Source organism: Dinoponera quadriceps, unplaced genomic scaffold (genome assembly GCF_001313825.1).
Source record: "Dinoponera quadriceps isolate SergipeBrazil2010 unplaced genomic scaffold, ASM131382v1 scaffold1029, whole genome shotgun sequence".
Lineage (NCBI taxonomy): Eukaryota > Metazoa > Arthropoda > Insecta > Hymenoptera > Formicidae > Dinoponera > Dinoponera quadriceps.
The window spans coordinates 19,773-33,311 of record NW_014555106.1 but is presented as its reverse complement, the minus strand read 5'-3'; the positions used below and the strand labels follow the sequence as shown (position 1 = coordinate 33,311).

Below are 13,539 nucleotides of genomic sequence, written 5' to 3'. Positions count from 1 at the left end.
TACTAAGTCAAACCATCAATACATCTTCCGAGAAAAACATCTTTACTAAAATCTTTATGGATAAGATTGATTGCAGCCAAGACATCTGGAGGTAGAGTTCTATAATCAGGCTTTAATGAGACAAGTTCTCCATTTGATGAAGCACGATGCCAATACTATGATTTAACTCCAGTCGAGCACTTGTTATAATATGGTTTGTTATCTACAGAGTTGTAATGATCATATGTTGCCCGTGTTATAAATATTTTTGACTGAATTATAATACCGTCATATCGCTAAATCATAATGTACAATTATATTATATTATATTAATATACGGAGAACAATTATATTAATATACAATTAATTAATTGATCATTTTTTTCGTTAGTTTATTTTTGCTCCCGAGTTCTTTAGTTTCCTTTTGCACTTGTACAGAAGAGTCCCCATCTTTGTTGGAGATGTGCAATACATTCTTTTTAGTAATAGGAGTTTCAAGGATCAAGGAATATTATAAGGAACAACGTTTATAACATCCATATATGTTTTAGAATACATGAATCGTCATTAGCGATATATAGTAATTTGTGTATTTTATATAATTTTTCTATAAACGGTGGAACATTTCTGTGATCGCATCCACTTCTATTTTACTCAACAATCCTCGACGATTTACCTAACAATCTTATTTATATACGAGGTCTGTTCAAAAAGTATGGCGAATTTTGAATTTCCGCGGGTTATGTATATTCGATTTTCGATTTTTTTGTGACGTTATGTTGTTACTCATGTCCCTCACTTATGCCGACAAGTTCGGCCATTTTGAATATTCAGTTTATATTTTACAGCTGTTTTGCTTGGACGTGTTTTGGCTCGTCTTCGATTTTTGTCTATTCTAAAAAATGGATCAAAGAATATAACAAAATTAAGTGCGCGGATGCATTCCGAATGTTGACTGTGGTATATGGTGAAGCTACCTTGGACCGAAGCAACTTTTATCGGTGGTACAAAATGTTCTCAGAGGGCCGAGAAGATGTGAACGACGAAGAGCGTGCCGGACGCCCGAGCACGTCAACAACAGACGAAAACATTGATGGAGTGAAAAAAATAGTATTGACCAATCATCGAATCACCGTTAGAGAAGTTGCTGAGGACCTAAACATATCGATTGGCTAGTGCCATTCGATTTTTACTAATGATTTGGGCATGNATTCCGAATGTTGACTGTGGCATATGGTGAAGCTACCTTGGACCGAAGCAACGTTTATCGGTGGTACAAAATGTTCTCAGAGGGCCGAGAAGATGTGAACGACGAAGAGCGTGCCGGACGCCCGAGCACGTCAACAACAGACGAAAACATTGATGGAGTGAAAAAAATAGTATTGACCAATCATCGAATCACCGTTAGAGAAGTTGCTGAGGACCTAAACATATCGATTGGCTAGTGCCATTCGATTTTTACTAATGATTTGGGCATGAGACGGGTCGCCGCGAAATTCGTACGAACGCCCCTGCTCACACATCGTTGCTTGTGCGCGAATTTTTGGCCAAAAACAACACACTAATGATGCCGCAGCCACCGTATTCCCCAGACCTGGCCCCCTGTGACTTTTTCTTGCTCCCGAAACTGAAAAGGCACATGAAAAGACGACGCTACGCTACGATTGAGGAGATAAAGAAGGCATCGAAGGAGGAGCTAAACAAGATCACAAAAAATGATTTTTTGAAGTGCTTCGAGGATTGGAAAAAACGTTGGCACAAGTGTATAATATCTGATGGGGATTACTTTGAAGGATACAAAATAGATATTCATGAATAAATAAATAATTTTTGAAAAAACACAAAATTCGCTATTCTTTTTGAACAGACCTCGTATCTCAAACCATTTTTCGTATTCTACAGAATCTTCATTTTTATACCAAAATTTTATTCCAAAATTCACTAATTTTCCATTATAGATTTTTCACAAAAAGTTAATAACTTTGCCATTGTGTAATATGCGATATTACAAGAAACACTAATTAAAGAAATAATTTTTTCACATTCTGTCATTGGACAGTTAATTCAGTTGTTTTACATATGTTTTTTTTTTTAAGCATTTGCTACTTTTTCTTTCACAGCATTTTTAAAAAGCATTTGAACAATGGTTTAAATTTAACCATGCATATGTTTTATGATCATATCACGTACTCTGATAAAAAATTTGCGGCATGTCCATCAAGCCGTAAACCTTTTGAACAGTTTTTAATCACAATCTTAGTAGCTTCATTGCAAATACGAAATGCCAATTTATTTTATATGAATGTAAAAAGAATTCGAAGAATTATATTGAGGTTCGCGGTTATCACATATCAATGTAATCTTAAATTCAAGGCAGCATGTACTTGCAGTTTGAATTTTAATATTTCTATCGCACTGTATTTAATAAAATTTGAAAACTGCCGCAGAAACGATGATAAAGTTAAAAATTCTATATTCAATATTACTATATTGCGGCATAATCTCTTTTTGCATTTTAATTTTTCTTTGCACATGCAATAAAACTGTTTTTACTACGCTCCACTGTTCTCGGATTATAAACATTCTCCCTTCTTTTGGCTTCGAATATTAAAAATGATCTAATTTTCTTGAATTTCTCGAACCTTTTTCACGAACCATAATTTTTTAAAACAAGAAAAAATATAGAAATGTATGTTCGACTGTATGGCTCAACATCAACTGCAATATTGCTAGTGTTTCCGGGTTTCATGTTGGTTGGTCTGAAAATCCATGGATTTTGCTATTAAAATGTCTTAAAGAACCTTTCGTATTTACTAACACAAATATATACTTTAGTAACATACAATAATAACCTACAGACAGAAAAAAAGGACGATGTTCGTTCCCTCCTGCTACGCTGTGCCTGCGCGGAGAGTTTCGACGAACGTTTACTTAAGATCGAATATCTTCGTAAAATTAAAAAAGAATCAACTTAAAACTTTTAGGTAATATTTCTCACAATATATACTTCATTTTTTGAAAATTTCTAGCGAGGTATAACCCATTATGTCAGTCTTATAAAACAATTATTTTATGTGGATATTATAAACATTTTGACATAATATTTTATAAATGATTTTAATCCGTGTTATTTGATACTATAATATTCCTAAGTATTAAAACCATAATATAGAAATATTAATATATCAATATTATTTTTAACGTTTGTATTAAATATTGTTAACGATAATGTATATAATATTGAGAATAATATATTTATAAACGTTGCATGCTACAAGATATCATTATAATAACGTTATGTTAATGATTTCTTGCTAATTGGGATGTTTTCTTGTACAAAAAAACGTTTTGCTAAATTAATTATAGATTTGTTTTTATTTTATTATACCATGTTACAATCAATCCTAAGTCCTGTTATAACCTTGGGGGTGAAAAAAATCTTAATAAACTTCGATCTTCATAAAATTTAATTTTTCTACTTAAATATAAAATATGGTTAAATTTTATTCATCTTTTAATATAACTAAAGAATTTGTTTACCTTATGGAAAAAAAAGTTTATATGTAATCAAACCAATGAAAGATATCGATCCTGATAAGCAAAATGTTACTTTTCTTTTAGGTCTTCACTCTTTATTGTACTTAACACGTTGTGTACTGCGTCAATTTCACATGAGTTTCAATTCATGCCGTATAAACCACCGATAATTTTCGATTACCTCATTTATTATATTTTTCATTATATACATTTATGAGATATATTTCATAATATTTATAAAACTACAAAATCATCATTATATAAGGGAAAGAAGTTACAAAATATAACAAAATATGTGTTACGCAGCCTGAATTGAAAGTTCAACATGAGCCCCCGATGACCCAGACACTAAAATGTTAAGTTTCTAGCTTTAATTGAAAATATATAAAAACGTTCGTTGAAATTTTCCTGATTGAGGTATTAATATATTCGGTACATATAAATTGCAGAATTTCTGAATCAGATGAATATTTATTTTAACTGATAGCTGAAGTTGTCAATTTTTAAATTTGTAATCGTTTTCCCCACATATTGTGTATTACTTTAATTTATTTTCGCGCTTATTTCCACTATATAGAAGCACTTGTAATTTAATGCAACCAATATGATGTGAGTTTTCCAGAAATATGTCAATATTTTACTGGCAAAATTCTCAAATAGCGCAGTTAAACATTTACTCTTGCGATTTCGAGTACCGGAATTTTCACTATTGCTTCCAGATAAAATATTGCCACCTTTTACTCGTTTTGAGACAGATTTCACTCTAAGAAATTCATAGAACGATAAACCAGTGGAAAGAATTCGATTCCCGCTCTTTTGACACGCGACCTTCGCTTTCTTCCTCCTTATCTTCTAACTTTTCCTTCACGTGGACATGCGTCCGAAAACATCATAAGAACCGATTCTTCGTTCTCTAACACACTAAGCACGATCCGTTTTCTCCTGTCGAAAAGCGGATGGGGTGATTTGTTAGCCACGCGCTCGAGACTGCGCCCTCGGCTGCGTTTGCTGCATTCTTGGCGGTGCGTATCTTCACTGCTCTCCGGGTCCAAACGACGACGAGACGGCCGATCAGAAACCGAGCAGATGCGGAGCGCATTAATTTTAATAAGTGTGAATCCAGCGCTCGGCGAGGCGCTATGGCAATACTTACGAGAGGCGGTACTCTCTTCCGCGGACAGGGGGGCTACTCTTATATTTTACGTTAGGAATTATATAAATATACTAAGGAGAGTCTCCTAGAGGATTCACGAATTATCAAAATCAATGGTCGGAGGAATCGCTTCGTCGCGTCGCCTGCCTTCTCTCTCTCTCTCTCTCTCTCTCTCTCTCTCTCTCTCTTTTATCAGGATCGGTTCCGGCATTTCCGGTTTTGCACGTCGTGTCGGCAGCTCTGCGTCTCCTCGTCGAACTCCGTGCCTTTCTCGCACACAAACCGGAAATCCAATACTTGTCGCTTCGTGAAGCCAGGCGAACAGTAATGGAACAGACGACAGTCTCTAGTATCGCCATAGAAGCGGTACATCTCTTTTTCCAGGCAATTGAAACTCAGGTGTTTTCGAGGAGTATTCATGGTGTTCCGGCTGCTCGGTCGGAAGACAGTCGATTCAGTCGATTCCGCCGGCACGTGGAAATAGTCATTTTCAGCGTTGGATGGGACAGTCGTCAAGGATAAAACCGAGATCGGACGTTCACTGAGGACCGGCAGAATCTCGCTGATAACTTCCTGTGGATGAACTTTGGTGGAAGCTGTCGTAGTGGACTCGGCTTCTTTCGGATTTATTTCGCTGTTTGTTTTGATGTACGCGGACATTTCAAGAGGCAACGTCGTCGGCGCAGCAGCCGTCGTAAGAACATCGATACTTTCCGTAGTCTCATATAGTTTGCTCTCTGCTTCCTTCGCTGTCTGCTCGGTAAAGGTCGCGAAAGTAGATATTCTGGTCAAAGGATACGGAGTGATAGTCTGGATTTCCTCAGTAGAAACGTGGAAGTCCGGGTTTCTAGAAGAATTGACAGGAGAATCTTGTTCGGATGGGCTTGGAAGTTGGTCCTCCTTGTTTACGTTGTCCTTCGCAGACAAATTAAAAAATAAAGGCTCTTTCGCCTCTACTTTGCTCTTTAGCACGTTCTCCTCACTCCTATTAGACTCCGTTAATATAGCCGTCATCGTGGTCGTCGTTGTCGTTTTCGTCGTCGAGGTCGCCATTAACGTCATCGCTGCCTTCGTTGCCGCTGTCGTCACTGACATCGTGGTCAAAGGTTCTGTAGTGGTATCTTGATCGTCCGGATATGACTTGTCGGTAATCGTAGTAGCTAAGGTGCTGGTAGTACTGGTGGTGGTAACAGGTTTACGTGATAAAAGAGGTAGTTTTCTGATGACCGGCTTCGGCGCCAGTTCATTGTAAGATTTGGGCGGCTTTGCCGGTTTTGGATTGTACAAGCCCAACCTTGGTTTGATCACAACTGGAATTGGGGTTGTCGTGGGTGGGATGTAGGCGTAAGTTCTCCTGGCGGAATTGGGCTTGAAGAGCTTCGGCGGCATAGCACGAGAAATATTGGTCGTCGATCGAGGTGTAGTCGTGCTTGTAGTGGTAGTCGCCGTTGTCTGGGACGTTGTCATAGACGTTGATTCTATCATAAAAGTCGTAGATGATGTTGTAGATGTCGTTGTGGATGCAATTGTAGATGCCGTCGTGGATACTGTCGTAGGTGTGGTTGTAGACGCCGTTGTTACAGTAGACGCTGCTGTAATGGTTGACGAAGTCGTGGTCGAGTCTACAATTTCCTTGATACTCACGAGTTCCGTGACCGCCTCTATGTGTTCTGCATGAGTTTCCGCTTCGACATTGTCATCCACTTCGGTGCTTCTCTCAAAACTCGTTGCGGACGCATCTTCCTTCTCTTGATTCTTCTTCTCTATATTGCTCTTCTCTTTGTCATCATCCAACTTAATGTCAAATATGAAATGCTTATAATCTTCTCGTTCGTAATTATCATCCACATATTCGTATTCGTTGATGTCGTAGGGTCTCGAGGCCACCGACTCTTTGGCTTTCGTGTCCTCGGTGTGATCCAACCCGGGTAGCTCGTCCGTGAATTTTAGAACGCCCTCAGTGCTGCTTTCAGTCTCTTTTTCTCGCTCAGTCGAGTTTTCCACGTCTTCTCGGAGATCAACGTACTCATCAGAACTCGTGTAATCCGCTGGCACAGTGGAGTACTCAATGCTCTCTGGCTCCTTATAATCCTCTTGGATGCTGGCGTCAGTACGCGCGTTTTCTTTAGATGATCCCGTTGTGTCCTGATAATGGTTTAACTCCTCCTCGGAAGTCGACGCTTCCTCTCGGTCTTTCGCAGTCGTGAAGTCATTCTGTTCGTCTAGGTCGTCCTTCGAAGACTTCTCACTTTCATCCTCTTGGCAAGACGAGTCCTCTTGATATGTCTTATTCTTGGTGTTAACCGTGATTTCCTGAGGAAAGGATATTTTATTGTACATTTCTTCCAAGTCCTCCTCGGACATCTCGTCATTTGTATTCGCGTCGAACTCGTCGTTCGTAGTCGATTCGTGAACCCTAGAGGAAGATTCCTCGACGGACGATTCTTTCTCTCCGGAGGCATTCGCGACCTCCATCGATTCCCCCTGAGTACTTTGCGTCTCTTCTATGTTTCGTGAGTTCTCGGTGAAGTTGATATCTTTCAATCTGGCGTTTTGCGTATAATCCGGCGATTCTGTTTCGGACAGTTCTTCTTCGGATTCGTTGTCCTGCTGCTTTGAATGTTCAACATAGTCCTTCGCAATTTGATAATCGAACGATCGCTTTAACTCCTCGATTTTGCTCACGTTGTGGCTCTTGTCATCTTGAATACTCTTGATAATGTCAATACTGTACATAATGTCGTGTTGGCCAATTGCTCGTGTGTCCACTTCTTTAGAAGTTTGCAATTCTAATTCCTCGTAAATGTGACTGTCGGTTTGCACGACAACTTGCGTCTCGAAAGGCACGGTGGGTGGAGGCGTGGTAGTAGTCGTGCTGGTGGTACTGGTTGTGCTATTGGTAGCAGTAGTGGTTATTGTTGTACTATTCGTCGTTGGCGTCGTCGATTGAAATACTTCTTTCTGTTGACGGACTGCCTCCGTTGTTTCGACGCGATCTGTCATTTGCTGTTTCACTCTGGAAGATAAACGTCTCTTCGAAGACCTCGGTCGAGAGCCCTTTCTCCCAAAGCTGGGTTTTCCCATGGGATCCTTCGCGCTTTCCTGCCTCGTCATTTCTCGAGGAACTTCCGACTGGCTTGTTGCGTCGCTCGTCGGAGAACGCGACTCTTGAACTGAATCAACTTTCTTCGTCACATGTCGTGTGATATGTTCGTCGTACATGGCCTTAGACGAATTCTGCGAGTGGGATTTCGTCTCTTTTTCAATGATAATCTCAATTGGCACATCAGCCTTAGAGATTTCTGCGTCGTCGGAGCTTGAGAACGAGGCTTTCATTTTGTCATCGTCGTTGTCAAATATTATGACATCAATGACGCTTTCATGAAACCCGTCTTCGTCGGAACGAGCGGCTGTTGGTGGAAGCTGACCATTAATTTTAAAGTCGAGTTTAGTTTCTGATTTCAAAGCACTTTCGACACGTTTCTTTTCAATAACCATTTTCTCGATATTAGTTTTGTCGTTCGAATCTTTGTTACTCGCCTCGTCATTAAACTCCTCCTCCTTACTAGTATCTTCTTCTTCAGTTAAATCTAAATGTTTCGCAGCTTCCGTTTTCAGGTCCTTCAAAGAGTCCAACCTTTTCATCGCGTCCTCCGTCTGCTTTTCGGACTTCACGCCGAAAGTATTGCCGTCCTCTTCACTGACGCGATCGGTCTTATTTTCAATTCCCTCCGCAACACCACTGTAAACAGAATCTACGTTGTACACTTCGTCTCTGAACAGAATGTCGCGAAATTTCATAAGGCTCTCCTTAATGTCCCAGAGATTTCTGTTGTTGTCTTCGGCACCCATCTTTTTCCCATTCGCCACGTTGTCTGCATTCCTACGAGACTCGCTCTCCTTCGGATCGTTTCCTCGACGGCTGTTTACATCGTAAACGAAATGATATGCTTGATCAAGTGATCGTCTCTTTCTCTTTTTCTTTGCAGATTTCACGTTGACGTTTTTGTTTTTTAGAATTCGGCGATTTTTGCGAATTTTCGGCACATCACGGTAGAAAGGATCGAAAGACTCATCGCCTTCCTTGTAGTCGTCATAGCTGACTGGTATCGTCGGCAACGGTAGCGTCACCAGCTGCGTAGTGTTCAGTGGCCTGCCGGACTCGTCGCTCACGCTAGCCTTTGCAGTGACGATCACCCTCGACTGCGAGGACAGCAGAGGCGATGGATTCTGCACGATCCTTTGTATGTCTGGCGACGGCAAGTTAAGAGTGATTTCGTGTGGTTTCAGTTGCGGTATCGTCAGACTCGGCGATACGTGGATATGTTGGGTGATCTGCTGAGTAATCGATTGCGACTGCGAAGGTTTTGGTGAAGGCCGCGGCGTCGGGTAGAAGGATCTCACGGTGGTCTGCATGGTGGCCGGAGTCGGCAGGAAGTTGCTGGGAATCCTCTGTTGCTGCGACCCTTGACTTTGTTTTGTTTGCAACGTGCGGGACAATTCCTGCTGGCTCTGGATCGGTGATATCGACAGCTTGGAGACCTGAAATGCGGATCAGAAGATACGTAATGTCGACCGTAATTGTTTCTTTTTCAACGCGTTCGATATTGCATTGATTTTGGCTAATAAAAGGAAATAGTATAACTTATAAGTAAATTAACAAAAATGCATTAAATACACTGTGAGAAAAATATTGCAAAAAGTATGTTTTAGGTAAATATTAAAAATATATTTATTAAAAATTCTAAATTTTTTTATTTAAATAGAATAAATAATTGATTTAATAAAAACTACGGTTTTATAAAAATTATAAGTATTTTTTTTGAAACGGTTGATTTCTCCGAAGCCGGTGTTCGGTGCGAAATATCGAACTCGCGTTTTCTGAGTGTCCGAGGCTAGCTCGTCTGATTTCCGGGATTGGTTTTTGATCGCGGTATGTGTTTAACGATATTTACGGTATTTAAATCTTGAAATACACACAGTATACGGTATTTGACTAACAGTGGGTGCAAATCTACATTGCGGATGCTACATTGTATACAGATTACGGTTGATGATGAGCACGGTATTTACATTTCGAAATGCAAAGTGCGGTTAACGGTGCACATTGTATTTACATTACGATAGTCAATACACGGTTAACGGCGAGCACGGTATCTATGTATAATGCAACATATACAGTTGACGCTGAGCACAGTATTTACATTTAGGTATATGAGATGCGGTTAACTGTGAGCATGATATCTACTCATGATGTATGATACACGGTTGACGCTGAATACGGTATTGATATTTCGATAATTAGTATACAGTTAATGATGAACATGATATAAGAGAGTTTTACGCGTATTACACAATGTTACAGATGCGAATTTTACAGTTTCGGCGGTAGCTCTGTCGACGGGCGGTCAACTGCGGTATCGGCACTAGAGTGCCACAATCTGGAAATAGTGGTAGCGAGGTCGAGAAAATTCGGCGGAAGCTGCGAATGCACCATCCCGAGACTTGCTCAGGCGAATTGAAATCGGTTGCAGCGAATGCACGGCGAAGACGACGAATATACCACCTTGTTTGTGATACCGGTGTAGGTTGGTAATGGTCGTGCATTGCAGCAAACTCACGGCTGAAACAGCGAACACACGACACCAATGAGCGCAGATCAAGGATTCCAGGCTGCGAACATACTATTTCCTTAGGAACCGGAACTTGGTGCCGCGTGTGCGGCTGTCAGTGGCCAGTGAGGCTCGCTGCTAAGAGTATGGCGGAGCACATAAGAGAGACATCTTGGCCGCACTCTTTTGTTTGGTGTTTATTTAGTTACAGTCTGTTCACAAGAAAATGTACGACCTTACTACAAAACGGTTGACCATAGTACCATCTATTTTATGATATTGGAAAGCCTGGAGGATACCTGTCTGCACAATGTATACTTTGTTGTCGTTCCAACGTCATAGATTAGTAATATGGAAATTTTCAAAATCAGTGCCAAGTATTTCAAGCGTTATGAGGGAGTGTTTTTAGTTTTGTATGCAAAAGAACCAAATTATCTTATGTTCAGGTCTAAAAAGTGGCCAGAAAGTCAAAGGACAATTAAACAATAAACAATTAAGCATCAAATTAAGATCTATGTTTGGAGATGTTTCTATACGTGTGGTTTTAGTAGTTTTTTGTACCTTATTTATTTACTGATAACTTAAACGCTGAAATAATGCGCTATATTTATCAGAAATATTTGACATTTGCCGAGAAATTTTATGGGAAAACATAAACAATTGGGAGAATCAGGCAGATAACGATTACAAACATCGGAGTCGCACAGAATATAAAGCTAAAAATTGCATTACCACAATTGATTGGTCCGCATCGTCCCGAAGATACGAATTTAGAATGTGTGGTCTTACATAAAGCACAAAATAAGAAGGAAACCTATCTCTATTTTTAAAGTTGTCCAACCAAAATCAGGAAGTTATGGCGCTCTGTATTACTTGAATATTTAAAAAAATTAATCAAAACCATACCAAGAAAACGCCAAGCCATGGTATAATTGAAAATGGAAGCGATTGGTTACCCATTTGGCGACCATTAGTAGGTAATTACATTATATGTCTTTATATCTACCTTAATATACTAATATAATGGAATCATTTTCTTTTAGGTTGTACATTCTCGATATTCTGCCCTATATTTTGGAACAGACTGTATATGAACTACGAAATTTATTTGTGTTATAATAATTAACTTATTGTCGGACGTAGATTGCGCTTGTTTTGTTCTAGTATAATTGAAAATTAAACGAATTCACAGATTGAAATTCGATTTAAATTATACTTAGTGTCCCGATCGGATGGAATACTACCCAGTTAATATAATGTTGCTATGTAACTTATAAGTAACAAATTATGAAACGAATTTGTTATAACAATTATATTACAGTTATGTAATTTAATTATTTATTTCTACATAACTGCTCAGTTAGTATATTTGGTTGCTATCGTATAGGATGCGTCAGCTAAATCTGGACAAAATAAACAATGTATTTTATCAAAAGTTTATTTGTTAAACATATAAAATTTTATAAAAACCTTTCTTCGTGTCATTTGGGTAACCGTTATAGACAAAAATTACATAATGTAATCACCGTTTGCCGCAATTACTGCCTCGATTTAGGACAATTGCACGCCCTTTGCAACGCCTTTTGCAATGCCGGCTTGTCTATTTTGAAGAATGATGCTTCAAGAGCAGCCTGAAAAGATGCCACATTAGGTTGTCTCGATTTGTTACTGAGCCTTTCAATCACGCTCCACACATAATAGTCAAACGAATTTAAATCTGGATTATTCTGAAGCCAAAACTTTTTGCTCCAAAACGAAGTTGTACGACAGCCAGTTTTGGACCAAATGACACGTGTAAGCTGGTGCGCAAATCCAATTGGAAGATGTAAGGCTTCCCGGAAGCTGCAGGCCAGTGTCCATTCATGGCTTGACTACTGATGTCAAAACGCGTACATATATTTCCTTTGTAACAGTTTTTCCCTTATTAAAAAAATGTGGCTGCATGACGTCATCTTCGCTGACAACGCTTAGGACGTGAACACTGGCTGGAAACTTTGTCTTAGCTACAACGGGGACATCTTCGGGGTCATAGGCGAGCCCAGGATCGTTCCTACGGTTCACTTTGCGTCGACAGTAAACATTTTCTAGTCAAAAAAATATCTGAGGCGTCCTGCTGTTTCGTTTTTTAACGAACACACATGCAAGTTGGAACGAGCAACTCTCTTCATTCTAGCAGCTTCAGACAGCATCTGTCGTACATTTATGACGTTTGACTTATATCGTGGATCCTATTTGGCGCATGGTAGCCTCACTCACGCCCAACATTGTCGCTAATTTCCTAAGAGACTGCCCTGGGTCTTCTGTGATCAACTCTTAGGCCCTTTAGGCAATTTCCGGCGTCCTTGCCCTCTCTCTTGAATGGCTCTTCCTCGACAAAGTTCTAGAACCTTCCGACTTCTGCAAAGCCTTATATTTAGCGAAAATTTCGTAAACTGTCGATTTCGCATATTTAAAGGATTCAATTATTTTGGCCAGCGTACATCAAGCGTGAAGACTTTCAATAATTGCCGCTTTTCGGTTATATTACATGTTCGATCGTGACTGCTCACACTGTCATTTTGAAGTTATGTTCGTTCAGAACATAGTTTTGGCTTACTCACACACAAATGCCAATTTAGCGCTGAAATAAAATGTGGCCGGAAATTTAAACTGAAATTTGACCGGATTTAGCAGGCGTACCCTTATGACATGGATTGGATTGGACATAGTGTTGTGAAAAGCGAAGACGCGATCTCTCCTATCAGTGAACTCGCTGCTGCTACTAACATATGTATAGCATATATCCATATAATCGTGAAGCAAAGTATAGTGTAGCAATCATAAAGTAAAGTGTAGATAAATTAAGGACCACAATATCAATAAAACTTCTCTGTGAGTAATAAGTAGCATTGGATTCTTTTCCGTGCTATGTTTATGAGTGAGTTGAGAGTTATACAGACTGACAATAATTCTTTGTTAGTTCTCGTCTCACCACCGGCGAACAGATCACGGCGGTAAACAAAATATTTTATCGCACTACCGAGAGATATCCTCATTCATTTGACCCGCAAGCGCCGTTCCAGCGTTGCATTACTCGTCATTCGGATAAAGAAGGATTTCGAAGATTCAAAAGATTTGTAGCAATAATGCAATAAAACCAGCCCCCACTTTTTACACGTTTTTTATCCGCTTATGAATAAATGAGAGCGGTCTCCACGCTTGAAAACGGGCAACAGGGCTAAAAAGAATGAATATATCCTCGCGCATGTATATAAATTG

At 39.5% G+C, this 13,539-nt stretch overlaps 1 protein-coding gene across 1 annotated transcript; it reads right to left on the bottom strand.

The window, feature by feature from the left end:
• Nucleotides 1–4,125: 4,125 nt before the first annotated feature.
• On the bottom strand, nt 4,126–12,546 carry LOC106742993 (serine-rich adhesin for platelets-like). Its single transcript, XM_014616412.1, has 3 exons — nt 12,538–12,546; nt 7,796–9,211; nt 4,126–7,759 (listed from the first exon to the last, which is right to left on the bottom strand). Exons 1-3 carry the CDS (start codon nt 12,544–12,546, stop codon nt 4,862–4,864), a joined length of 4,323 nt encoding a protein of 1,440 aa, XP_014471898.1. The 3' UTR covers nt 4,126–4,861.
• Nucleotides 12,547–13,539: the final 993 nt, after the last annotated feature.

Bases quoted from the DNA above. Each gene is read 5' to 3' on its own strand.
- LOC106742993 (XM_014616412.1), bottom strand. The intron at 7,760-7,795 runs GTTCCTCGAGAA...GAAAGCGCGAAG, and splicing joins ACGCAACAAGCCAGTCGGAA to GATCCCATGGGAAAACCCAG.